We start from the raw sequence: 27,376 nt of genomic DNA, 5'->3' as shown, positions 1-27,376 counted from the left end.
GAATTGAAAATGAACAGAAAATTATTTCGGTTCATCAATTCTAGGAACCGATATTACTCTCTCATTAAAATTGGAATTAATCGATTAAAAAAAAAAAAAAAAAGAAGAGTTATGCTGGAAATCTTGAATAGGCAACGAGGATTTGAATTAATAGGTGAAATTGAAGAGTAATTGGTTCCAATTCATCGTTTCTAAAATTTGAGATTACTCTCTTAGTAAGAAATTAGTCATTTTGAAGTGCATTGCCCAGCTATAATTTATTATACTGTTTTATTTTATGTTTATTTTAAAAAAATTAAAAATTGTACAATTTCTTATGCATTTTGGGCCTTTTTACAGAAGATAGTGGGCCTTTTTACAGAAGAAGACAGCCTGCCCCATACTTGCTCCGGAGTTAAGATTTCTAAAACCCTCTTCGCCTATTCTCGCCGTAATAGCCAAGCAATCAGTCATGCTTCCTAGCGGAGCCCAGGAGCTCTCTCCACCATCCACTCTCACCGTTCTCTACAATTTTAATAATCCCTCCTTAAACCCAAAACCCAACACAACCCTCCTTCTCCCTATGCGCACTTCCCTCTTCTCCTCTCTCTCCCTTCTCCGTTCATTCACTCTTTCTTGCTCTCACCACCAACTCCACCACCACCACTACATCCGGCAACGCTTCTTTCTCGGCTCTCTCCCCACCTCTACTCTTTTCCGTCGAAATTTCTGTCCACTTCGGAGTCTCAAGTGTTTCAGTACTTCCACCGAACAGTTGGAGTGCGAATACCATTCTCTTCCCGAATCCGAAGGGAAGTGGGACTTGTCAAGCAACGAGAACGAAAGTGACGTTTTTAAATACGAGGGCGATCTGGGACATTCGGGAGCTGGTTGGGATTTGAAGCACATTGATTCGCCGGCGCTGGAGGTGAAGGAGTTGGAAGAGTTGCCGGAGCAGTGGAGGCGGGCAAGATTGGCCTGGCTGTGTAAGCAGTTGCCTGCGCATAAAGCGGGGACTTTGGTGAGGATACTTAATGCGCAGAAGAAATGGATGAGGCAGGAGGACGCTACCTATATTGCCGTTCATTGTATGCGCATCCGCGAAAACGAGACCGGGTTTAGGGTAATTCTTTGAAAGTGAACATCTTTGTTTTGATTCCTTACAGCACTGCTCATTTGTTTGTGTGTGTATTTTTGTGCTAGTCGTGTTTTTTTCTCTGAAAATCTAAAGTAAAACTGAGGGCTAGTTGTTAAATCCTACAATGCAATCTGCTGCATCAATAGAGAAACAAATAGAGCACCAACAAGAATCAAAGAATTTAGACCAGAAAAATGAATGCTAAAGCTTCTAATAAGGTACTTGATATAATCAAAGAATTGGGATTTTATTTTATCTGGCTTGGATGATTTCAAGAAATACAATGTGTTTCCTGATAGTCATACTTGTTCAAGACTTGTTAGTAGTTGTATTAAAGCTAGAAAATTCAGAATTGCAATTTATGGTAAGAAAAGGCAGGATAAGAGATGCAATGAGGCTTGTGACAAAGATGAAAGTAAATGGCTGTGAACCAAATGTCTGGATATACAATTTTCTATTAGATATGCAAGGAAGAGTCAATAGTTTGAGGCAGGTAGAGAAGCTATGGAAAGAAATGAAGAGAAGGAAAATCGCCCCAGATAAAGTTACTTGCACAGGTGTTATTAGTGCTTACAATAAGCTCACATGTTTACTTAGCTCAAGTTATTACAGTCAACACAAAGTCAAAGGCAGTTTGTTACTGCTTGTACCTGTATATATATTTAATTTACCTTCATCTTAAATCAGATTTGGTACACATTTTTTTCATCTTCTTTAATAAAATTCTCTTAATTCACAACTTCTCACACTAGTTGTGCAATGCTACTTTGGGTTATAGTTACCTCTGATTTTAGAATTGCCATTTGGAAATCGTGATATATGCTTGTCATTAAGGTAATACTTGAGTTACTTTTTAAAAGGTTGTATAACTGTTATTGAAGGTTGAACCTGAACTGGCTTATTGATTTTGCGTTGTGCATAAAGTTTGTAACTTTATTTGGCTAGGGTACTTCGAAATAAATATTTAGAACAATGTAACAAAATATAAAGTATATATTTTCGTTAAGAAATTGATTTGGTTGTCTGTCAGGTCTACAAATGGATGATGCAGCAGCACTGGTATCGATTTGATTTTGCTCTATCAACAAAGCTAGCAGATTACATGGGCAAGGAGGGAAAGTTTGCAAAGTGCAGAGAGTTATTTGATGATATTATTAATCAGGGGCGTGTGCCTAGTGAGTCCACTTTTCACATTTTGGTCATTGCATATCTTAGTGCACCAGTTCAAGGTTGCCTTGACGAAGCATGTAGCATATACAATCGTATGATTCAGTTGGGAGGTTACAAGCCACGACTTAGTTTGCACAATTCTCTCTTTAGAGCTCTTGTGACCAAACCAGCAGACACTTCTAAACGTTATCTCAAGCAGGCTGAGTTTATTTTTCATAATTTGGTGACATCTGGACTTGAGATACAGAAGCATATCTATGGTGGCCTAATATGGCTGCATAGCTATCAGGACAACATAGATAGAGCAAGAATTGCATCACTAAGGGAAGAGATGAAGCTAGCAGGAATAGAAGAGGGCAGGGATGTGCTTCTGTCAATTTTGAGGGCTTGCTCAAAGGATGGTGATGTGGAGGAAGCAGAAGCAACTTGGCTCAAACTCCTCAGAATTGATGGTGGTCCTCCCACACAAGCTTTTGTGTATAGAATGGAAGTCTTTGCTAAGGTTGGAGAACATATGAAATCTTTGGAGATATTCAGGGAAATGAAGGAACGTTTGGGCTCTGTTAGTGTCACAGGATATCATAAAATCATAGAGGTGTTATGTCGAGCTCAGGAAATGGATTTGTCAGAATCACTTATGCAAGAGTTCATTGAGAGTGGTATGAAGCCCCTTATGCCTTCTTTTAGTGAACTAATGAATTTGTACTTAAATTTAAATTTGCATGATAAACTGGAATCAGTCTTCTCTGCTTGCCTTAAGAAATGTCGACCAAATCGAACAATTTACAATATGTACTTGGATTCTTTGGTGAAAGTTGGTAATCTTGACAAAGCAGAGGAGATCTTCACCCATATTTGTAGTGGTGAGGGTGTTGGTGTTACTGGCAGATCATGTAATATTATTCTAAGTGCATATCTCTCTTCTGGGGAACATGTGAAAGCAGAGAATGTGTATAATCTGATGTGCCAGAAGAAATATGATATTGAACCCTCATTGATGCAAAAGCTTGACTATGTGCTAAGCTTGAGCAGGAAAGAGGTTAAGAAGCCTGTAAGCCTCAAGATGAGCAAAAATCAGAGAGAAATTTTAGTAGGCTTGCTATTAGGTGGTTTGCAAATTGAATCAGATGAAGAAAGGAAGAGACACATGATTCGGTTTGAGTTCAATGAGAATTCTAGCGTACATTCTGTTTTGAGGAGGCATTTATATGATGAATACCATGAGTGGTTACACCCTTCCTGTAAGCTTAATGATGGCAGCGATGATATATCTTACAGATTTTCTACTATCTCGCACTCTTACTTTGGTTTCTATGCAGACCAGTTTTGGCCAAAAGGTCGAGCCATTATACCTAAGTTAATTCATCGGTGGTTATCACCACAGGTTCTTGCATACTGGTATATGTATGGAGGTCACAGAACATCATCTGGGGATATCTTGCTGAAGCTGAAAGGAAGTCGCGAAGGTGTTGCAAAGGTTGTCAAAGCATTCAAAGCAAAATCTCTCAGTTGCAGGGTGAAGGTGAAGGGAAGAGTGTTTTGGATAGGCTTTCTAGGAAGTGATTCCATATGGTTCTGGAAACTTGTAGAGCCATATATTATAGACGATCTCAAAGATTATCTGCGAGTGGGTGATCAGATGTCAGACAACAATGCAGTAGAAACACAACATATAAACTTCGATAGTGAATCTGATATTGATGCAGCAGAATCTGATATTGATGCTGCTAGTGACATTGATGGTCCATAAAACTTGTGGGTATATCCTCGACCATATGGGTTGGTGCACCAGTTAACACAGATTTTCATTATGTATCATCCTCAGTAACTTGAAATTTGTAAATAGTAATATCCCTACAGAATTAAGTTAATGATTAATCAGTTCGTAAAGAAGTTCTCACAAAATATAATCCAATTGGATTTCTGTTTCATAATGTTCTTCTATTATGGTTTATGCTATGGTATGATGGTATCTTGTAATTGTTAACTTTTGATTTCTTGATCCTCATCCCAATTCCCATATAAAGGAACTGTCGGATTTCTGCGTCTCTCTCTTGCATGTGTGAACCTACTAAATGCAGGTTTAACAAGGAGGTGGAAGTGGATTCCATAATGTTCAACAACCAAATTCAGATGTTGTTGACACATCTCTATGAAGTTTAATACAGCAATACTCTCACCTCTCATGTCATTCTATGGAATATTACTGTATGACACTGTAAATGCATTATAGTGCTGTATAGCCTTCACTTCATTCTTATAGATTGCGGAGTGTGAGATTGTGACTTGATTTTACTGATAAGATAATGAATCATAGGTGGCAGGGAGGTGAGCTTTTTGTTTCTAGGGAAGGGAAGGTTTAATTTTGTGTTCACGGTTTTCTTGTGATTTTATGGCAATGACTGGAACTTACTGGCTCTAGTTTTTGTATTTTCTTTAGTTGCCTAGCTGATGATCTTGAATCCTCTGGTGATGCGGACAATTATACAATTCTGCTTCCCTTTTGTGCTTGAAAAGTTTAGGATAATCCTGCAGTTTGTCCTGCTCCTAGCTGATAGGGAATCTGTGAAGCGTCACAGTTATCTTCTTTCTTTCTTTTTTTATTTCCCCTGTTGTAAATCATTAACCCCTTGTTTGGAAATCTAAATTTTGCAAGAATTCAATTCCAGAAGAATTTCATTTTGTCAATTCTTGTATTTGAAAATGAGATAATTTACAGAACATAAATAATTTTGAAGTATTAAAAGTTATGTTATTTTTAGGTTTGATATTACAATAATTTAATTTAATTACATGGATTTGTATTCAAATTACAAATATCATTATAACTTATATTATAGTTTCCTAAAATTGTAATATTACTATCAATTTTTAAATAAATAAAAGTAATTATTTTTAAAAATAAAATAAATTGAAAATATTTAATTTACATGGTGTTTGAAACAAATTTTATATAAGAATTTAATTATTTTTTCTGATAAAATTGAATTAAATTGATTTTTTTTTGCCTATGAGGTTTTTTTCAAACTCAAACTAAATAATGAAAAGACATTTCTTCTTGGAACAAGATCATCGGAGAACTGAATTATTCTTCAACCACTATATTGTTAATTCAAGCATTCGACCATAAAATAGATTATTAGGCATTCAACATATTGTTTCACGCGATGTCGTTCTGGTGACTTCGTCATAATTCCAGAAATGCCCTCACTAGGACACGAACACCTGGCGGTGCACCTGCACTGCACAAGAGACGCCGTTCTCAAGAAAAGAAAACGGATAGCAGACTATTTCGTGCTCTCGCTTCTCCATAACGAAAAGTTTAACATCACAACTTTCATCTCCAGAGCATCGTCGATATCGAAACTCGAAGAAGAAATGGTGTCGGACTCAGACCTCGTGACCCGGCTTCGCGAAGTTCTCCAGGACTCTGACCTCGACACGGCCACCGCCGGCAGTATCCGCCGAAAGTTGGAGGAAGAGTTCGGCGTCAATTTATCGGACCGGAAAGCTTTTATTAGGGAACAAATTGACATTTACCTTGAAACTCTAGAGAACAACGATAAGGAAGAAGAGGAAGAAGAAAATGCGGAAGAAAATAACAACGACGTCGTAGAAGGAGAAGGGGAAGAGGAGGACGGCGAAGAAGAAGAAGAAGAAGAAGAAGAAGAAGAGGAAGCTGAAAGAAAAGAGTAATTTTTTTTCCTTAAATTCCTTTTTGGTCGGGTATTTTTAGCTTAGAAGGAAATGAAACTTATAGTTGAATATTGAGATGAATATTCATAAAGAATCGGTTATGGTTGATTTGGTAATGGAATTAGGTGTCTGAATGTGAAATTAGATGTATAGTTCGTTTAAAATTTGTATGCCTCTTTTCTCAGCTCTTACTTCGTGTGCGAATTGGTTTTACTTACCGTTTTGCATGTCAGTGCCACCTTTGAGCTTCGTCTCAGAAGTTCAATCACATTTTTTTTTTTATTATTAAAAGAAACTTGTTGACAAACATTTTGATATTTTTTGCCTTTTCTTTCTGTTATCATTTATGATATGAAGGTGACTTGAGCGCTTATTGTTTTGTGTTTAATATGAAGTATGAAATCAGTCTGGGTTCGAGCTTCTGTAATTGATATTGCTCAATATATGTTATTTTGTTGATCAAATAGGTCCAATGAACGACAAAAAAAAGTGAAAAAAAGAGGTGGCTTTACGAAGTTATGCAGCCTTTCTCCACAACTACAAAAGATTGTTGGAGTGACTGAATTAGCTAGAACTGAGGTATTTCTATAAATTAGATGTCTCTTTTGATCCTCTGGAAACACTAATTCATGCATGACATGATGCAACCTTGGAGTTTTGGAACATAATTAATTATTTCACTTCTTCATTCTGTGTTATCGTTCTAGGTTGTGAAGAAACTTTGGGCCTATATCCGGGAGAACAATTTGCAGGATCCAAAGAATAAGCGGAATATAAAATGTGACCAAGCATTTCGTGATCTTTTCCGTGTAAATTCAATTAATATGTTTCAAATGAATAAAGCCCTGTCCAAGCATATTTGGCCATTAACTGCAGAAGCTGGTATTTTCCTTTATAAATTTATCTTTTCACATATTTCTGTCATGGGAATGGATTTGTGCTTAATTGTCTTGCTTGTTAGGGCAATCCCAATCATTTCACATATAAGTTTGTTTCATTGTGTGTGCATGTTTGTTTATTCTCTAGTTATGCTGTAACTTGCATTTTCTTATTTTGACTAATCCAGTTTATTTTTTAAACTTTGCCATGCCAATTAAAATGCACTTTATTTAGCACGAGATGAGAAGTTCCCTTTTTGTTTATGTTCTTCTTATAGATCAATTGTGTTCCTGAGGATTCCCCTCTGGTAAAGGCCTGAGATATTTCCATCAAAATTCTTAAGCAAATCTTCATATTGTTAAGCTGCATTTGTGAAAAGCAGAATCACGTCCTGTTGTGTGGCTTACCGCATAACAATAGCTTCTTTTATATTTCTTTTCTTTTTGTTTACAGTATTCTGATTGCATATCTTACAAATAAGCAAGCAGAAAAACTGTTTGGATTAACTTATGAGTGATTTTTCCAATACTATACAGAATAATTGAAATAAGAAGCTGTGTTATAAAAGTTCTATAGTGCAACATGTGTTGCTTTTGTCTAAAGCAAGTGTAACACTTGTATTGATTTCTCTTATAACTTGTCAGCGTGGTCAAAATTTGATGATCCAATATCACTTTTGAATAGTGAACACTTGATTATGTAGATCTCCCTAGATTAGTTTGTGTGATAATTTTGCATCCTGCTTATCATTTATGCTCTTCCTTCTCTCTTTTTTTAGACTAGGCTTATGTTGATGACTTATATTTTCATTCATGTTTATGCGTTTATGACAGTGGTATCAGAATCTTACAATTCAGAATTACACATTGATAGAAGCATAAGTACACCATGCAAATACTTCAAAAATTGTGTATAAGTCAACATGTATAATTTTATAAGAATGCATTAATTTGGGTATGGTAAGAAATTCGAGACAGGATTACTGCATCTAGAATGTTTACATTAAGTGTCAAAATTGTAAATAAAAAAATAAATGAATAGTGTATATATATGCGGTTAGGGGTATTGGTGCTAAATCGAAGTGCAATAATAGTTCTACTTGACAGTAGGAAAATTGATATTATTAATTATTTGTAAATGAATTTTCTTTTTTCTAGGTTGTTTTTACCACCCTTCTCAACTTTTCTCTGCCTGTGGCATCGTAATGTTTTATTTCATGAAAACTAATCCTTTTTTGGCCAGTCTTTGGACTACTTTAGGATGTTTATATTTTCTGCAATTTCAACTTCAACTGCCACAAAAGGCTTCCACATTGAACTCCCACTTTATTTCATTTACGGTATAATAAAATCTTCTTATTATTTACCTTTGGAGATATTATCCTGAAGTTGCATGTTTAGGCATTTGATTGTTGTATTAACCTGTGCCATTAATGAGCAATCAGAGAATGAAAAACTGAAAGTAAAAGATGAAGATGGTAGTAATTCTGTGTCAGAAGAAGAGGAAGAAGAAGAGGACCAAAGTGAAGAAGAGGAAGAAGAAGAAGAGGAAGATATGGAGAAAAAAAAAAAGAAAGGAAGGTGAGTTTCTTGCTTTATTTTGTCTCCTTTCTATGAGTGGATTTCTTTTGTTTGCAGCACCTTAGTTTCTTTTAGCATTTCTGTGTTTCAAAGAACAGAAATTACTTACATTATGTTTGCTAAAGGATGTTAATTGACGATTGGAAGTTACCATTTGCTGAATCATGCATTTTTTACCAGAAAACTTCATCTCTGAAAATAAAACTGCAGTCTGTCTGTGGTTACTCTTCAATTCCTGGTGTCTATCAATCTTATTTTGGCTTTTTAAATTTTTAATATGTATTTCAGCTCAGGTTCTGAAAGTTGGTGATGAATTTATTAGAAAGATGATTGAAGTGGATGATATTGATTGTCATTGATTATTGAACTGGAACATGAAAATTGTTAACATGGCATTACTAAAACATCATATAGATATCAACGAATGGTTTTTGGGGGGTGCTCGCTTGTGTATTTCTGAATTAAATTATTTATCTTGTCAAGTAGGTCGATTAAGGGGGATAAAGATGGTAAGAAAAGAGGCGGCGGCTTCACTAAATTGTGTAGCCTTTCTCCACAATTACAAGAGTTCATTGGAGAGTCTGAATTGGCCAGAACAGAGGTATGAGAATAGATATTTGGTCATCTCTTTATATTCAGTTTCATTGTGTGGGATGATTTTGTTCACACTTGTTTTTCCTTGACATTTTGCTTCCAGGTTGTGAAGAGGCTTTGGGCCTATATTCGGGAGAGAAATTTACAAGATCCAAAGAATAAGCAGAACATAATATGCGATGAATCGTTGCATGCTCTTTTCCATGTTAATTCTATCAATATGTTTCAAATGAATAAAGCATTGTCCAAGCACATATGGCCACTAAATGAGGAAGGTATGTGTCCAAATTAGCTTCTCTTTTTCTTTTTAAATTACTATGCATTATGGCGATATATGCTAATGAAATTTTTTTTCAAACACGTTCTCCTTCCTTTTGGCTTAAGTTAAATACTTATATTGATTGAATCAGTAAAGTACTTTACAATTTAAATTTTTGCATTATTTTGTTATTTACTATAATGGGAAATAAATATGCTTAAGATTGATACGCATCACGTTTCATGATTGCTTTGTTTCTCATTTTGGAAGCACAGGGATTCCAAACCACAAATGCTTAATTGGATGAACTAATATGTTGATATTGCTTGATCAAACTGTTGAGTTTAGATCGACTTTCTTTTTTGTTTGCAACTCTGCTCACCTTTTGTCTATAAAAATTAGTGACTAAGCATGTTGAGTTCTGGTTCTTTTAATCAACACTAATCACTCAAGAATTAATACTTGACATTAGTGTATCCTTTGGACTAAATGTTTGGACTTGGGTACAATTGTTGTTATAGGTGGTTCAGTATGTAGGCATGATTGTTGCACGCACTCTTTCCTCTAACCTCTAGTCTGTCTGTAGCTGATATTGATTAGTTTGGGATTAAAGCTCACCTGAGTCTACACCTAGTAGTCTCTATAAAGTAGGAAGCTCAGGAAAATAGGGGGTTTCCAAATTCATTAATTATGGCTGAATTACTCCAATTGTTTTAGTGATCAAATATACTGATTTACTTTCTGAAGAGAATGATATGTGATGTGTTAATACATTTACTGAAGCCATGATTTAAGTTTTCTCTTCTCATTCACCAAAAGGATGTTGTTTTCCACTTTCTTGTTGATGTCTTAATGAAAATTTCGGAACATTAATGTCTTGTCCTAATCTTGTAGTTCCAAACAACACCTCAGAAAAGGAAAAAAGAAGTAAGCAACCGAGAGAAGGTGAGAACAGTAAATTTAAGTCCACAGCATATTAACTTATTGGGTTTGTAAATTTAAGTTCTGTGACCCAATCTTTCATCAGCGTGGCATGTGCTACTCGGATAAGAAAATAAAAAATGTGTCAGTACTCTTCTAGTGATGATATTGTAATAATTATGCTGTTTAGGTTCAGATGAGCCGAAGCAGAAAGAAAAACGGCAGAAGAAAGGAGCTTCTGGTCTTCTTGCCCCACTTCCACTCTCAGATGCTCTTGTAAAATTTTTTGGCACTGGTGAAAATGAATTATCTCGAGCTGATGTTGTAAAGAGAATGTGGGGATACATAAAACAGAATGATCTGCAGGTATGTCGCCATTATTCTCCTGAATAAAACTCTACTGTGTAAGTGCAGTACTTTTGATTTTCAGCTAAAACGTTTTCAATGGAATCCCATGCATATATAATAAAAATTGAGCCTCAATCAAAGTGAATGTAGGGAAAATGGACAATCTTTCAGGCACATGCTGAGCATTTTTACTAACTTGAGTTTGCTGACTAGCCATCCATATACGTTAATTATTTAGTGGACCCTTGAAATGGAAATGATTAAATTTTAGGCAACATAGATTGGAAATAAGTTGAAGCAAAGACAAAAATTTACTGATACAAAGACAGCAATATCTCTGAGGCATAGGATAATAAGTTATAATGATTGAAGGGTACTACATGATGGAAATTATGAGTGAGCCTGGTGTGTAGGAAGTTTGTATAAAGCTTGGCCCCACCTTGAATTGTGTCTATATTGAATCTTAGTCTATGTATATGATCTGCCTGACTAGAAAAATGTTGGGGAATGTTTTTTAATAATTACCAACTTGACATGGTTGCCAGAGGTAAACATGCACAGGTCATTTCACAAAGCATGCATCCAATAGATTGGATAATCCAACATCTAGCTCGTTCTCGGTCTTCCTTTCAAAAAATAAAACTGATGATATGTTGGTGCTCTATTTTGCAATGATAAATGTGACTTTTCATTACTATGCCATTTATCATTCTATGATGGAAGACAGTTTCTTTTTTGGGGATCAATGGATCAAATTATCTTACTTCAATTCCTGCTTACTAGATGATTTGACTTCTCCAGTAATTGGCATGCTCACATTGTACATATTGATATTTAACAATATAATCATAATGAGAGTAGATTGTGCAATCAGGAATGTACATTTCTTGATATAATTGTTGATACATGCAAGAAAGCTTGTTCTATCTGTATTCACTATAATAATTTATTTATTTCTTGTAAACAGATCAAGCTTGGTTAGTTTCTATCAGTAGAGAGATTGACCCTGTTTGAAATTCCAAATATGTACCCTTACAATGAAGTCAAGCCACCAGGCTAATAACCCAGTAATTGGCTACCTTTCTAAAACCTCCTTCCCCTTGAATCCCAAAAGACTTAGAAAAATAGTAGACAGAAAGTGAGATGACAGAAGTGAAGTTGGGTATGAAGAGAAATGGGAAGTACAAGTGCCTAAAGAAGGATATGTTAAAAAGAGGAAAAAATTGAAATCTGAGTAAAACCTGTTGAGTACATGTGAAGTGCTCACATCTATTACTGAAATCAGAAATCAACCTGGGACCAGGTAGGTGAGAAGGAAGCTTGATTTCATATGCCTGGCCTACTATACTTTATGGTGGCTGATCTTGTCACCCTTTTACTACTTTTTAAAATGGTCACTTTGAAAATGGTTCTTTTTAACTTGCATGGGACCATCTATTAAACATTCACTGTTCTGTTCCCCCTATTCTTCATTAGATCATCTCTATAGATATATCATCTGCAATTGCTTGATATAGATTTCTTAAATAACGAGTTTTGTATTGACTTGTATAATTTTAGAATCTTGTCAGATTTCAGCACATGTATTTTTATCTTACTAAAATTTTCTGACTCTTTTTAAAGGATCCATCTGATAAGAGGAGAATCATTTGTGATGATAAACTAAAAGAACTATTTGAGGTTGACTCATTCAATGGCTTCTCAGTCTCGAAGCTTCTGACTTCTCATTTCATCAAGATGGAACAGTGAGCGAGTTGTAGGTACATATTGTAAGCCCATTGGAGGCAGCAATTTTGCTAGAGTTGTTCATACTTTCAATATGTGCCGGCATCCTGTATGCTTCTTGTCCAAGAAATGGAAATAGTTTTCAGAAAATATTTCTTTGTGCCATCACTTATGGTTTCCTTTGCTTTTCCCCCCACTAGGTGAATTTTATTTATCAATTTGACTTGTATAGTAGTAGTCCAAGGATGTCCGCCTCCCATACAAGATCCAGCTAAATATGGGAACATCTCTCAGAATTTTATGGGCAATTTAGAAAGCCTAAAGGTAAAATTGCAATATCAAAAGGCAATTTACCTTACCATGCATTCCCTTATCAAAGGGAGCGACGGACCACAAGTTCAGAAAATTTTCATTCCAGTTTGTCCCTTTGCAACATGATTTTTTCTCTAACATGAATCTTGACCCCAGTCCTTTTTGTTGTCCAATTGTTGGGCTTTAACCAGTAGTCAGAACTACTTGTGTGCTTTTTTAAGTCTGTATGCGTGTTTCATTTGTCTTTGATGCCAAAATTAACAAGTTCGTTTATGGAACTTCTGATTACTGTACAAATGCTATAATTTTCCTACTTCCTAGTAAGTTATAACACACAACTTAATGCTAAGTGTGTAGCTGAAGTGTCTAGATTTAATGTATTGGCCTTTTTGAAGCTGCTAAATTCATTTTGATTTTTATCCAATGATTTGTATTTCTGATGATTCGCCGCCAAGCTGTGCTTATCTCATTATATGGGTGGATATTACCTCACAGCGAGCCTTCTGTTTTATCATTCATTAGACATGCAAACGAATGGTAGCAGCTTCAGCAGTAATATAGGTGCTTCTATTAAATTATTGCTCAGGCTCTTGTATTATTTCCATCTATTATTCAGTATTTTTTAGCTTGAATATTTGCATGAAGTGATGAATGGTCATGTAGCGCTGCTGTTTGTAGAGCAATCTGCATATAATTATAAGGGAACTTTCTTTGCATCTCTAGGTACAAGTGCTGGTGTAAGAAAGATATGAAATGATGTGTAATGCACATAAAACATTTTTTAACTTTCCAAATTTTGTTTGTTTTGAAGAGTATTTGTTTCTTTTGGCAAAAGAGACAATTAAACTCCTTAACTTTGGATATTGTACTTGTAGAACGTGAAATGTGTTTTGTGTTCAGCCTGTGATTATAACTTATGACCGTTGTTAGTAGGATATAAGAGTATTTTGCTAGTTGAGCAGATGTGGATATAATATATTCTCTCTATATATCTGAATAATATATCCAAAAATTTCTCATCCTCTCTTTATTTGGCTTGAGCCACAGTTTGAACTTTGAAGTGTGCTTCTTTAGAGTTAGTGGGAAGTATAAAGAATACTCTTTTGTGGAGGCCCTACAAAAGTTGGCATGGATGGTGTAAAAAGAATGCATTTGTCTCTATATATCTCAGGTGCAGAAATGGGAGATTTTTTTTTTTCGTTGAATGGAAATGTTAAATGTTCTTGTTCACGTGAAGATGTGAAAACTTTTGGTCATGTCTTGACTATTATCGATTTCAAAGTTGAAATCTTTATTAGCCCTATCTTCTTTGCTGAGATATGCTGACTTAGACTTTCACTTTGGTAATGGAGGATTCTCCTTATCCTTTCTTATTTCTTTCTTTCTTTTCCAACAAATCCTTTAGAGCTTGTCATGTTCATACACTCAATATGCTAGGTTTTATTCCAATTCTCTAAAGGAGATCATTTATAATTTTCGTTCGGAGTGGATTCTCATTCGAAAGATTCATATTGAGGTTTGATTATTCTTATGCTGGTTGTCAGCCTGTCGAGACCCCTCCTGCTTTATCTGGGCCCGAGACAAGCGATGTTTTTCTAAGCTCATATTGGCAGAGTTAGCTATGAGTAGAGCAGAAGAGAAATAAATGGTTCATATAGTCAATTCTAGACGTGGCTACGGTTTCTAGAACTGCCAATTCCAGTTCTAAAAAATTTGGAACTGAAACTGAATCGAAAATAAATGGTTTTTTCGGTTACGGTTTTAAACTGAACAGTCTGATTTCGGTTTTTTAACAGTTTTAAAATCGATGGTTCTGGCTGGTTCTTTGGCTGGATTTTTGACCGGTTTGACTGATTTCGAATGGTTTTGACTGGTTTCGGATGGTTCTTATCGGAACTGGAACCGTTGGTTCAAGGTTCTAAAACTGGTGGGATCGGAATCGAACCGATTCGGACGGTTCTGGTTCCTACTCGGACTGGTTTCGGTTCTCATGGGTTTCGGTTCCGGTTCCCACCGGTTTGGAACCTACGATTCTGGTTCTGAAAACCGGATTTTGGCCACCCCAGTTCTAACTAGTTTAGGATTGGTTGGACTCGGATTTAGGTTATGATGAAATGTCTTTGGATCAACTTGATGGTTGCACAAGTCTATTTGTGGCTACTTGTTCAGATTTATTTTTAGAGTGATTGAATTTTTCATTCAATGATATATATTTTTGTTTATTTTGGTGCTAAAGACTATAGAAATCCTCGGCAAATTGGCCTGAGTTTAATTTTGCTTGCCCCGCATTAGGCCCTTAAGAGAAAATATAATATAAAAAGGTATATATATTTAATTGTACATAAAATTTAATTAAATAAAAAAATAATATAATGTTGGGATAATGGTTGAATAAAAGGACAATAGGGGAGGACAAGTGAAAGAAAAGGGCAGTGGTGGAGAGAAAAAGCGAGAAGTAGGAGATTTATGTGAAAAATAAAAAATGTGAACCAGATTGGAGAAAATAGGGAGAATCTTTTGAGATGGGGCCCCGTTAATATTCGATCTGTTCAATGCTCCGCCGTTCATACGCGGCGAACCGATTCCTATTTCCCCACTCCTCTCCACCATATGATTAGCTGCGTCATTTCCACGCGCCTTCTCCGACACTGCTCACGCCTTTCACCTTTCTTAGTTTCTTGCAACATGCCTTGTCTTTTTTTTTTTTTTTTTCTAATTTTCAAAAAATATAAATTAATGTTTTATCTTTCTTATTCTATCTACTTTGTGTTTCTTTTTTTTTTTCCGAAGCTATTTACTTTGTGTGAACAATATTAAGTAATTTTTAAAATTTAGCATTCTAAGTAATAAGCCACTACATTTTAGCATTCCTATTTACTATTATTATTATTATTATTATTATTATAAAAAGAACTACCAACTCAAAGAAAGATACCTATCTAATCACATAACAAAAGCCTTTTTTTAATGTTTTAGAATTTTGTTTAGTTTCATGTAAAATGCACATCACAAATTCACAATCTTTTGAAAAAAAAAAAAAAGGTAAATTTATTTATTTGACTATTATAAGCTCAATTTTATATTAGCAAATAAACTCCAAAATTACATTCGAATAAATAAAATATATCAACTGCAATTACTCATATTTTATATAATTTGAAACTCTAGTAAATGATAAATGCTTGCGTTGCCTCAGCTCCATCTCTTATGTATTATCTTTGAAAGTACTATAGATGTCATGTCATAATTTAGTTTGGGAATCACCCAAATTTTTAACTCTCTTTGGATATGATTAGACACTAAAGAAATGTTGAAGATGCGCATGAAGTACTTTTTGATACACTCATTATTATTTTTCTTCAAATTTGAAGAAATTTTGTCAAAGAATGAAAGAGTCAAGAAATGTAATGTGAAAAGAAATCCATACTTATGATCAATGTCTTAAGGATATCATCATAGTCAAAATTAAACCCCTTTAAATGAGATATAGTTGTACATTAGGGTTTGACTAATTCCTCAATATATATACTATAATAGATGTTCGATTATTGAACTACTAAAAATAATATTAAGATATATAAAGTTTCAATTATTTAAATGGAATAGTTCTAAATAAAAATGAAGACATTACGGTACGATTCTTATAATTTGTAAAATATAACTAGTTCATTCTTGTCTTTCAGGAAATAGATTAAAATGTTTTTATAGTTTACTTCCGTTAGACTATAAGATCATTTCGTGTATTTTTTTCGTTAAGTACTTTATGTAATGACAAAAATACTCCTTTTGTTTTTAAAAATACATAGATAAACTAGTTGTATTTTTCAAGCTATAGGAACTGTTCTTTAGTATAATATTTTACTATCTCTTGTTTTACCTCTGTGTTTTTTTTTTTTTTTTTTTGTTAACTTAACAGAAAAGATATAAACATTGAATAGAAATATATAATAGTATAACAAAAGTAAAATATAGAGAAAAATTAATATATTTTAAAAAATACAGAAACGAACTAATTGTATTTTACAAATCACACAAATCCATTGTAATTTTTCTAATAAAGATTGATAGGTTAGGGTGCCTATGGGATATAAGTTGGAAGGGGGGTGTATCTAAAAGAGTTGAAGATGAAGGGTAAAGATGTAAAAAGGGAAGAGGAGAAGAAAAAATGATGATGTTAAATAAACGGGACCAAGAAAGTGGAATTTTTGCAAGGACCAAGCATGAAAAAACAATAATGCTACTCACCAACTCCTAAAAGTAGACAAAGACAACAAAACCCTAAATGACAAGAACAGCCTTAGAAAGATCAAGGAAAAAAAAAAAAAAAAAACTGTTAAATTTGCACATCCTCTTCCATTTTTATTTAAAAAGATTCCATCTTGACAAGGGCAAAAAAGAATAAATGGGGACAAAAGATACCCTCATAAGAAGGGGCCATACAAATGCCACGAACAATTAAGAGACATTGTCATCACGTGAAAGATGCTTTAATGGTGATAAGGATTTCTGTATGTCTTCTTCGAAAGCCCTTATATAAGGTATCTTCATTTCTTCCTTCGATCCAAATTCAATCAATTTGGTCTCTTACTTTCTTCCAATGGTCCATTTAGTGAATCCCTTATCAAAATTATTTGAAATTGTGCGAAAATTAGTCAAATTTACGGTGGACTATTAAAAGAGAATATAAATAAATAAATCTATCGTGTCAAATAATCTCACAAAAGTTGTTTTTTTAGTAGAAGACAAAGTGTTAATTCATTTGGACTACCGTAGAAATTTTTAGTCTTATCAGTGAATTTCCTGACAATTAAACTTATATTCTTATTCTTATAAGATTGAAGATACATCATTAGTAACGAGCTTATACGCATCAATATTAAATCTCTTCTTTGCATAAATTTAAAGTACATCAGAAAATTATTATTCTTATAATTTTATCTAGCGTTGCTGAATTTTTTTTTTTCATGTTTTATTAAATGAAATTAATCCCTTCAACTACTTAATTTTTCGGTATATATTTAAATATTTGCCAAAAATAAGTGAAGAACACATGAAATACTTAATGTAATAATTTAAATCCGAAAGTACATATATATGATCAATTGTTATATTATTTTGACTAATTTTTAATAAAGTATACATTGTTCTTGGCAAAAGCATTTTTAAAATAGTTCTTTTTTTTTAATTTTTAATTTTTCATTTAAATGTCACTTGCATAATTATTTTTTAAACTATAATTTGATGGTATTGCTATCATTTTAATTAAATGCACTTGTCAATTGTGATATTAGATTCCCGATTAATAATATAAATAAAGTAATTAAAAAGAAAAAATTAAACTTGATTTATATTTTCTTTGCTCCAAAATTCAGATCCAACAAGATGAAAGGTTTTTGCTCACATCATTTCAAGGAATAAATAACTTTCACCATTATAATGCTTGCTTGGATTAAAATCTTCTGTGAAAATGATTGAACTATTTTATTGCTTGCCAACCCTACTTTTTTATTAATTGCTCCAATACATACATATTTGTTACCAAATTTTACAAGTTCAAATGTATAATAGGTCATTCACAAAATTTAAAGTGCCACAAGACTAAAATTACAAGTTAATAAAAATGAACAATTTAATTGATACTGTCCTTTCAGTTTAACAGACGGTTTCTATAATATTATTTATGAAAACGAATAATGAGGTACTCCAAAAAATGAGAATAGTCTGATGTTTAAAAAAGGCACAGAGATATGCATTGTAAATTGGTAATACCAAAAGCGTATATGTATACATGTATATATACCATTTGTTGGATTCTTATAGCATCATATTAAAAATTATGGCATTGTGCATGGAGTATGTATAATTTAATTACCATTTTACTTGGTGAAGCCAACGTTGTCCCTTTTTATTTAAGTTTTTCTTGAATTGACCAAAACTTTTCATTTTAAATATATTTTTAGAATATATGAATTTGTTTTCTTTGGCTTCAATTCTATTCTATGCCATCATTACTTTCATTAGAGGCTGCATTAAGAGAATCTTATTCCCTTTTGACTGCTCTTAGATAGAATATTAACAGTGGGAAAGCCTTGCACCTAACTTACTAAAATGCCCCTATCCATGCCTCTAGAAAATTAAACGTGTCCAAATTCTATTGTAGGAAAGTACCTATCAATCAATTTTAGGAATTGGAAAATTAGCTAAAATGCATCCACTGCACTTCAATATTGAAATGATTCCACAAAATTTACACACACGCGCGCGCGCGTATATAGACATTGTTGATAGGAACGACGACTTCAGAAATTCTTTGACAATTTTAGCTTCTTTGGCAAAAATTATACATATAAGTTTCAACTATTTTTTGTTAAAATTCAGTTAAAAAAAACTATTTTTGTTAAAATTTGTAATTTTATAATAAATATCCCATAAATTATTTCATATTAGACTTTAAAATTATCAAGTAAATCACTTAAATTACCTTTCTTTTTGGTAGAGAAAATTTCCTTTCTTTAAATAAATTAATTAAATAATATTCTCATTAATTATTTCTTTTTCTTTTCACAATTCAAAATAAAATCTGCAACGCAGCGCTGGTTGCCCCTGATCGTAAGATCCTAATCCGACAAAAAAAGTACATAAAGGTTAAATTGGGAAATTCACATTAAATACTCAAAAGATTCTTCGAGTGGAAGCATCCGACAAAACTAATGGAGATGCGGGAACCCGGAGTGGATGTGGATCCAATAGTTTCAGATAGAAATTAAAATAATAAAATATCTTAAAAAATTATATATAAAATAAATTAATTATTTGTCAGTGAATAATGAATTTAAGTGATAAAAAGTGGTTGGATGAATAGAATTTTATTGTATTTTCAGATAAATTTTATCTCTAAGTCATAATTTTTATTTAAACTCAGTGCCATGTGTTTACATATCTCAATATGTAAATTAGGCGCACTAATGGATAAAAAAAATTTTAAAAAAATAAAAGAAGAAGAATTAATTTAAGTGATTGAATTTTGATTGGGGAGAGAGATTCTTAATTCTATGGAAGAGAAATAGAAGGAATCTAATTGGCTGTAAATGCTTTTGTCCTTTTTGGTGGGTTTGAAAAAGGAGCATCTTCTTCTTCTTCTCCCTTAACACATTACATTACTGAAATATCAGGCAATATCGAAAATTGGGACCCACATCACCCAAGATTCCTCATCTCTAAGCTTAAACAATTTGACAAATCTCCAACATGGGTTTTTGAGGTTGGTGTTGAATGATCAACTTTGTCCAATCAGCCACTGACATGTCCTTTTCTTGAAAGGGAATCTAATACCAATTTTTTCAAAGATTTTTATTTTACTTCCTACACTTTCAAAAAATATCATTACTTACCAAGTCAATAAGTTAATGTTTATCTTAGGTCAATAATTAATTAATTTGTGAAAATTATGAAATATTAAATTAATAAGTGAATTCTCAATCATACGTGGTATGATTAGTCTTCTTATTTATGTGAAGAATGAGAAATCTCGAGTTCGAGTTATCTCCATTACAAATATTTTTATTAATTTGATAAGTTAGCAATACTATTTCGATCCATTGGGTCTCCCAATGAATAAAATAAAAGAAGTGAATTGTGTTTGGAGAATAATTTATTAAAATAATTTGTGTCCAAATTTTTTTTAAAAAAATTATAGATTTAACTATTCAATCATCATTTTAACAAGATATTGAACTTTAGATCATAATCAAGAAAAAAAAATATTATAATTGTTGTAAGCTCATAATTATTGTTCACAAATAGTATGAATCATATGTTAGTGTTAATATATATCTACACATGTCAGTAATAAATTGCTTTGAGGATAGATTAAAAACCTATAATATTATTATTGCTAATAGTATATTTAAATAAAATTAGATACAAATTTATTGATAAGTGAACATAATATTTCATATTTTGATTTTATAGGTCTAAAATTAATATTGCAGAACTCTATTATTCACTAGCTTATCAAAATTTTATCTAACTCTATCGGTAAATTAGTCTTAAAATTTGAAGTTACAGACAGTCATTTTCTATTCAAAAAATTTTTCACACAAAATGAAAATCAAATCTAGAATTATTTGCTATTTTGGAGAGAAATGATAAGAAGGAGGGATTTTCCATTACAATTACAATAGGAAAGACAAGCATAAAATGGTATCTTTTCCCATTTTGTTTGGAGTTATATAAATAAAATGGAAGAGAGAGGCAACTAATGTTTATGCAAAAACAAAGATTCCTTAGGTGGCATGTGGACCTTTGAGCAAAGGTGACCATTAAATTGAGGTTTTTGGAATCATCAAAAGAACAAAATTTTCTAATCCACCAATTAACCCATATAAGCTACAAAAAGTAGTGATTCCCTTTGAAATTGAGAAAAAGTCCCTATTCCAACAACATAGAAGAATCTTACCAATAGCCAAAAAAAAAAAAAAAAAATCTCATTTATTAGTGTAATAAGAAAATAAATTAGAGATAGAAAAGTGGTTAAGATAAAAAAAAATGTGGTTAAAAAATTATTAATTTTTGCAAGTTTTAGGATCATATTGGTCAAAGCCTTGCCTCCACATTCTACCTTGGTGGCCTTCTCTTGTTCCCTTAAAGGAAATGAATGATTCTTGTCTTAGACCACAAAGAAACATTAGAAAAAGGGATTTTTTTTTTAAAAATTATAATAATTCCCCTTTATTTGACTGTAAAGCCCATTTTCTTACTTTAATCTAAGATTTGATATCAAATATAATAATAACAACATTAGGGAAAGTCAATTTGACTGTCTCAAGAATTTTCTTTTTTTCTTTTTTAACTTGTCTAATTCAAAATGTTAAGACTAAAATTATTGACAAGTAAGAGAGTGTTTTCACCACTTTTATTCTTTATAAAAGATAACAAAATTTTAATTCATCATATTGATTTTAAAGCATGACTTTTTGGTCATTTAAATTGGCAGAATGTAAATTTATGAATTTCAAAAATTCATAAACTATAATACCCACAAAATTCCAAGTCTATTGTTTGATTAAAAAAAAAAATTTACAAATTTAAATGATACTTTTTGAAATAAAATTAAATGGTTTAAATTTTATCATTAATAAAAATAATGAATTTATTTCTAATAAAATTAAACTTATATAAGAGCTATTAAATTTAAAATTACATTAATATAAAAGTAAAATCTAAGGTGATTCTTATGTAAGGCCAATCTTATAATACAAAAAAAAAAAAAAAAAAAAAAAAAAAAAAAAAGAGAGAGAGAAATCTCACCTTATTAATTTTACTTTTTGTTTTTACATTTTGGTGCTTGATGGTTTATGGTTGGACCACTCTTTTGTTTTTGCAACTTTTAATTGAAAAGGTTTTGCATTAAAAGTGCAAAAAAGAGTACTTCATCTTCTTGAGGGGTAGTTTTTATTCCTAGATAAAAAGTGATTTGATGTAGATTAGCACAAATTCCACGTTGGTGAATAATCATTCATCACATTTAAACATATGGTGTAAGCCTTCTCAAAGGGGAGAAAAAAAAAAAAAAAGACTTTATATATTTAATGTTATAACAATTATATATCTCTTTTTTTTAATAATCAGGAGGTTTTAATTTCTCGCATACCGTAAAGCATTAACGATTTTTAACCTCTTAGCAAAATGCATCTCCCTAATAACTATATATTTCTTTGAACTACTAACATTTGCATTAATTGATACCCTATGGGCATTCTTATCTAGAAAATTCAAATGCAACCCAGAATTCAACTATTTTTTCCCTAAATTTATTTTAATAATTTCTTCAAATTAAAAGGTCCAATATGATTATTAAAGGAGAAAAAAATCATTTATAAATTGCTTGTAGTAACATTTAATTTCGAATAATCTCCATTATAATTGTGTTAAATAATATAATATATAAATCATAAAATTTCACACATAATATTAAGTCGAATTTTTTTTTTTTAGTTGATTGGAAGCTAGACGAGTTGAAATTATATTTTTCACATTATTATAGAAAGCAAGAAGATAGTCCACACTTTTTATATATATATTTGTTATTTTTGATTAGAAGAGATTTGGGAACTCACTTAGGCCGTTTTCGACAATAGCTTTTTAAGCAATTTTTAGAGGTTAATATAACGTTTTGTAAAAAAACGGTTAATATAGCGTTTTGTAAAAAAATGGTTAATATAGCGTTTTATAAAAAAATTAACTCGTAACGTTTAATTTTTAGTGTTTTACAAAAAAACTACTTAAACAGCTGAGAGTTAAATATTAATAAGCTAATAGCTATCAATACAGTCAAATTTGCGGAACAGACTCTTAATATACAAATAATAAATTTAATATCTTAATTAAGAGATGGGAAAGTTAATTAAAATTCAAGTTTAATGTGAGATAATTTTCATAAAACTACAAGATGATAATAATTTTACTGTGTGAATACAACTTATGGTTTATGACTTGACTTATCAATCGAAAGTCTGAAATTCCTCTTCATTTTCTATTCTAACCAAATAAAACCTTTCGAGATCCAAAAGGCCAAAACAATTTAAAATAAATAAATAAATAAAAAGAAAGGGTGTACGAGTACGACACACAGGAGATTCCAATTTGCTCAACTCAGTCTCGAATTTGACAAAGCTGTTTCAATCAGGAAACTTAAATTTTGCATTTATACGTCACTTTTTCAAAGCTAAAAAATTTAGTAACTCTAAATATTGCAAATTACTGTTGAAAACATTGGATTTTCTTTTTAAATTTTGATTTATAGATTATTAACTTGTAAGCTGATTCTTTTTATAAAATCTTTCTTAGACCTTTTATCTATTTTTTAATGAAAATTAGTTAGTACAGAAGAAAATAAATTAATAAAAATTCAGATCAGTATGATTCTCTTAAAATTTATTATTTTTTCTTTTCGGCGTTGGAAAAGAATATCACATTAGTGAGATTCGAAAATAATATATAATATAAAAATAAAATAAAAATCAACTATTATTTTCGATAGCATATAATTTTAAATAAAATAGAAAATTTTCAAATTATTTTAGTTAACGAAAAGGGGAAAAGGAAATTAAATAACATTTCATTAATAATAGAGAGTTAAAGTCCCAATTAAACTTTTTTACAAAAATATATTAAAAAAAAATCCGAGTTAAACCGTGTGGAGGGTGAGTCAACTCAGCAATAGGTGAAATTAAAATTATAGATAAAATATGCGACGACGCGAAATAGAATTTATAACCCGAAAAACCCAAAAACAGAATCTTCGCGTTCGCGTTGCTTAGTATTTTCCTTTCTACTCTCTCTTAATTTTGATTTTCAAAAGAAAAAAAGAAAAAGAGAAAAAAAATAACACTTCTTCTCTCTCACACTTCATATACATATATATGTATATATATATATATTCTCTCTATAAATGCAGATCTCGCCATTTCTCTATCTCTTCCTTGTTTCATTTCACACTTGCATCCATTAGCGAAGAACCCACAAAGAAAGAAACAAAGAAAGGAAACGAAGGAAAAGGAAAGGAAAAGGGAGAGAAAATCTAAGATACATATATATAAGAAATGGGTTCGATTCCACCTGAGCTCAGCTTGGATTTTAGGCCAACTTATGTGCCCAAAACGATCAGTGATTTTCTCAAGGAGGTTTCGATGATCGGAGACGTTTCGGAAAAGGTTTCGAAACTTGATGGTTTTGTCAAGGGATTGGAAGAGGAAATGAGGAAGATCGATGCGTTTAAACGCGAGCTTCCCCTTTGCATGCTCCTCCTAAATGATGGTTGGTTTTTGTCTCCTGAATTTATATTTATCACAATACTTATCTCATTCTTTTTTTTTAAATGATTTTTTGAATGTTTTTGATCGGTGGCTTTTGAGATTTTGATGAATTTTGGTTGTTTTCATCTTACTTTTGTGAATGGAGAAAGTATGCGAAATGGGATTTTTGCTTTTTTTTTTTTTTTTTCTGATTTTGATAATTTTGATCAATCGACTTGTTATGATTCTTGTTGATGATGCTTATCTTTGGCTGTTTATTTACTGTTATGTTGCAGCAATTCTATTTTTGAAGACAGAGTCAATGCAATGTACAACATCAAATAATAGACCAGTTTTAGAAGAATTCATTCCATTGAAGAAGAGTGATGAGGAGGAGGAGGAGGAAGAAGAAGAAAGTCCAATCAAAAAGGAAAAAGACTATAAAGATAAGAAAAATTGGATGAGCTCTGTTCAGTTATGGAACAGTAATGAACATTCCTCTACTGACTACATCTTTGATCCAAAACAAAATCTCAAACTAGAATATAAGGTAACTATTACAGAACAACCAAATAAAGAAAAAAAATTAACTGAAGTAGTTTATTTGAGTTTGTACGATGTGTTCCCAAATTGAAAAATCTTTAAAAAGAGGAAAGAAATGGAAATTGATCTGTCTATTTGTTTTGCTGTTTATTGTTTTGTTTGAACAGTCAACAAAGAAAGGAAATCAGTATGCAAATGAGGACACATTCCAAGCATGTAAAAGCAGAAATGCAGCAAGAGCATTTATGCCATTTAAGACCTACACTGGTTTGTCAAGAAAGGAAGACAGTAATAAGAATCATAATCAGAATAGTGAGGAATTGCCGATTCCTGGTCTTTCTCTTTTAACTCCTGGAATCAAGAACTTGAGGGAAGAATCTGTCTCTACAGGTTCAAGAACCAGTTGTAGTAGAGCAGTTTCTTCTTCTGCCCCTAATCCTCAATTAAATTTACGAAATGGACTACAGCCATCTCAGCAACAAACTGCTAGGAAGCAGAGAAGGTGTTGGTCCCCAGAGTTGCATCGCCGGTTTGTCAATGCTTTACAGCAACTTGGAGGCTCTCAAGGTTAGCACATGATACTAAATTTCATTTCATATGAAACTTTTATGTCCTTCAGTATGAGAGATAAAGATACTGTATAGTGTAGAATTGCATAGATTTGCTTAATTACAAAATTAATGGACGCAATGTGCAAAATGCTGATGGCTTTTTTGTGGTTTAATCCAAGTCTAGTTATAAAGCTAGGTGTATGGTTTGAAGATTTGGATATAAGCTGATAAAGTTTGCAATATTATTTCTAATTTGGTTAGAAACAAGGAATTAGAGATTAGATAAGTGATTGGAATGGGAAATATTAATGAATCTGATCCAAGTCTGAAAGTAGAATTGATTGATCTTTTAGGGCTTATTAGCTGTCTCAATTTTTTGCACTTTGACTATATTTTTTTAAGATCTAATTTGAATTTTATGGACATCTTCTGCAGCTGCCACTCCAAAGCAGATTAGAGAACTAATGCAAGTTGATGGCTTGACAAATGATGAAGTGAAGAGTCATTTACAAGTGAGTTACCAATTTTTCATTGCATCCCTTTGTTTGATATCAGAAAGAATAAAGAAAATGCTTAAATTGCTTAAGCAATTCCCTTTTTTTTTCTTTTTTTTTTCTTTTTTTTTTTTACTTATGAGAAATTCTGGAGTTTGATGGAAGACCGTTGTTGCCATTACAGAAATACAGACTACATACACGAAGAATGCCAACAGCTACAGCTGCCCCTGCAAACCAATCTTTAGTTGTTTTGGGGGGTTTATGGGTGTCCCAAGATCAATATGGCGACTCATCAAAGGCTACCAGTTCGCAGTCTGGATCTCCTCAGGGTCCCCTCCAGTTGGCAGGAAACACTGGAGGAACCTCTACTACAGGAGGTGATAGCATGGAAGACGACGAGGATGCCAAATCTGAAGGCTATAGCTGGAAGAGTCATATTCACAGATCAGGAAAAGATGATGTATAGAAGAGTGTATCTATTCACCAAGAATTTTGCAGATAAAACTATACATGGGAGGATTATATGAGTTAAAAAGGAAAAGAAAAATAATACTAAAAGTTTTTATATAATGGAGAGGGATATTGAGAGTGGAGAGGCTGTGAAATTTTGCAGGATTAGCTTCCATCTGTCTTGAAATTGAGTTTTTGTATTATCTCGGAATTGATATAAGCATTCTAACGTCCATCTTTGCATGGAACGATACAAAGAAGTACTTATTCTCAGCCCTTGAAGCTTTTTCCAGTGTCATTAATTATTAGAACTCCTGTTTGCTAAACTTTTCTTTGTCAATTACTGAATTCTTCATTGGAATTGAATACCCTTTCTTGAAATTTAATTTAAAGAAATGGATTTAGATCAAAAGGATTTCTTGGAGCACTAGTTCAAGCAAACTCTAGTTTGCTTGAAGACTTGCTTAAAATTCTTCTTTTGGACTTGCTTTAGGAGAAAAGAAGAAATTTGGTAGATTTCTGATGAGGAAAACCATAAAATAAGAAAATTCTCCATCTGGTTGGAAGGAAAGCCAAAAACTTTCCACCTGTAATTATTGTAAGATTCCTAGTCTTTTGTAGTTTTTTTGCCGTCTCCATAAGGATTTATAATTGGAAATTAGGAATATTTCATTTTCAATGTTGATAGTCCCTTTCGTTTTTAATTGGTCTTCAAGAATTTTCAAGTCATATCTTTTCCTTTATTATTATTATTATTATTATTATTATTATTTATGGGAATCATATTTCCTTTTTCTATAGAAAAATATTGCAGAAATAGGCAGTCTTTTTATTTTTATTTTTCAGTTTTAATTAATTTTTTACTAATAGATAAAAGCATCCAAGCGAAGCCCCGTAGTGTGGGCTTCTAGCCAAGCCAGATATCCCATCCTTTATGGC

General features: G+C 32.3%; 3 protein-coding genes across 6 annotated transcripts; all 3 read left to right on the top strand.

Moving 5' to 3' along the window:
• The first annotated feature begins 410 nt into the window (after positions 1-410).
• OTP51 (endonuclease) lies at positions 411-4,221 on the top strand. Its single transcript, XM_012217067.4, has 2 exons — positions 411-1,102; positions 2,148-4,221. The coding sequence occupies exons 1-2, from the start codon at positions 452-454 to the stop codon at positions 4,035-4,037; spliced, it is 2,541 nt and encodes an 846-aa protein (XP_012072457.1). The 5' UTR covers positions 411-451; the 3' UTR covers positions 4,038-4,221.
• A 1,168-nt stretch (positions 4,222-5,389) lies between these two features.
• LOC105634234 (SWIB complex BAF60b domain-containing protein) lies at positions 5,390-12,441 on the top strand. 4 transcript variants are annotated; one of them, XR_005179116.2, is made up of 10 exons: positions 5,390-5,979; positions 6,451-6,562; positions 6,691-6,865; positions 8,307-8,442; positions 8,929-9,043; positions 9,140-9,311; positions 10,190-10,240; positions 10,407-10,582; positions 11,532-11,867; positions 12,188-12,326. XR_005179116.2 is itself a non-coding variant. In XM_089716499.1 (9 exons), exons 1-9 carry the CDS (start codon positions 5,489-5,491, stop codon positions 12,311-12,313), a joined length of 1,548 nt encoding a protein of 515 aa, XP_089572625.1. In that variant the 5' UTR covers positions 5,390-5,488; the 3' UTR covers positions 12,314-12,441. The 4 variants fall into 4 exon arrangements, 3 of the variants coding, with proteins under 3 accessions (XP_089572625.1, XP_037497655.2, XP_037497654.2); XM_089716499.1 differs by lacking the exon at positions 11,532-11,867 and having other exon boundaries at positions 10,413-10,582; positions 12,188-12,441; XM_037641727.2 differs by lacking the exon at positions 11,532-11,867 and having other exon boundaries at positions 5,393-5,979; positions 8,358-8,442; positions 12,188-12,441.
• An 11,493-nt stretch (positions 12,442-23,934) lies between these two features.
• LOC105634233 (transcription factor HHO6) lies at positions 23,935-26,710 on the top strand. Its single transcript, XM_012217062.4, has 5 exons — positions 23,935-24,418; positions 24,693-24,946; positions 25,107-25,506; positions 25,926-26,002; positions 26,169-26,710. The coding sequence occupies exons 1-5, from the start codon at positions 24,205-24,207 to the stop codon at positions 26,451-26,453; spliced, it is 1,230 nt and encodes a 409-aa protein (XP_012072452.1). The 5' UTR covers positions 23,935-24,204; the 3' UTR covers positions 26,454-26,710.
• Positions 26,711-27,376: the final 666 nt, after the last annotated feature.

The sequence above is a fragment of the Jatropha curcas genome, chromosome 11 (genome assembly GCF_041381405.1).
Source record: "Jatropha curcas cultivar XTBG-Jc1 chromosome 11, XTBG_Jcur_1.0, whole genome shotgun sequence".
Classification (NCBI taxonomy): Eukaryota; Viridiplantae; Streptophyta; class Magnoliopsida; order Malpighiales; family Euphorbiaceae; genus Jatropha; species Jatropha curcas.
This window is presented reverse-complemented; position numbering and strand designations above follow the sequence as displayed.

Coding starts and splice junctions, on each gene's coding strand:
- LOC105634234 (XM_037641726.2), top strand. CDS start 5,489: ATGCCCTCACTAGGACACGAACACCTGGCGGTGCACCTGCACTGCACA. Junction 5,980..6,450: donor GAGGAAGCTGAAAGAAAAGA/GTAATTTTTTTT, acceptor TTGATCAAATAG/GTCCAATGAACGACAAAAAA. Junction 9,044..9,139: donor CTGAATTGGCCAGAACAGAG/GTATGAGAATAG, acceptor TTTTGCTTCCAG/GTTGTGAAGAGGCTTTGGGC.
- LOC105634233 (XM_012217062.4), top strand. CDS start 24,205: ATGGGTTCGATTCCACCTGAGCTCAGCTTGGATTTTAGGCCAACTTAT. Junction 24,419..24,692: donor CATGCTCCTCCTAAATGATG/GTTGGTTTTTGT, acceptor GTTATGTTGCAG/CAATTCTATTTTTGAAGACA. Junction 26,003..26,168: donor AAGTGAAGAGTCATTTACAA/GTGAGTTACCAA, acceptor TTGCCATTACAG/AAATACAGACTACATACACG.
- OTP51 (XM_012217067.4), top strand. CDS start 452: ATGCTTCCTAGCGGAGCCCAGGAGCTCTCTCCACCATCCACTCTCACC. Junction 1,103..2,147: donor AAAACGAGACCGGGTTTAGG/GTAATTCTTTGA, acceptor GTTGTCTGTCAG/GTCTACAAATGGATGATGCA.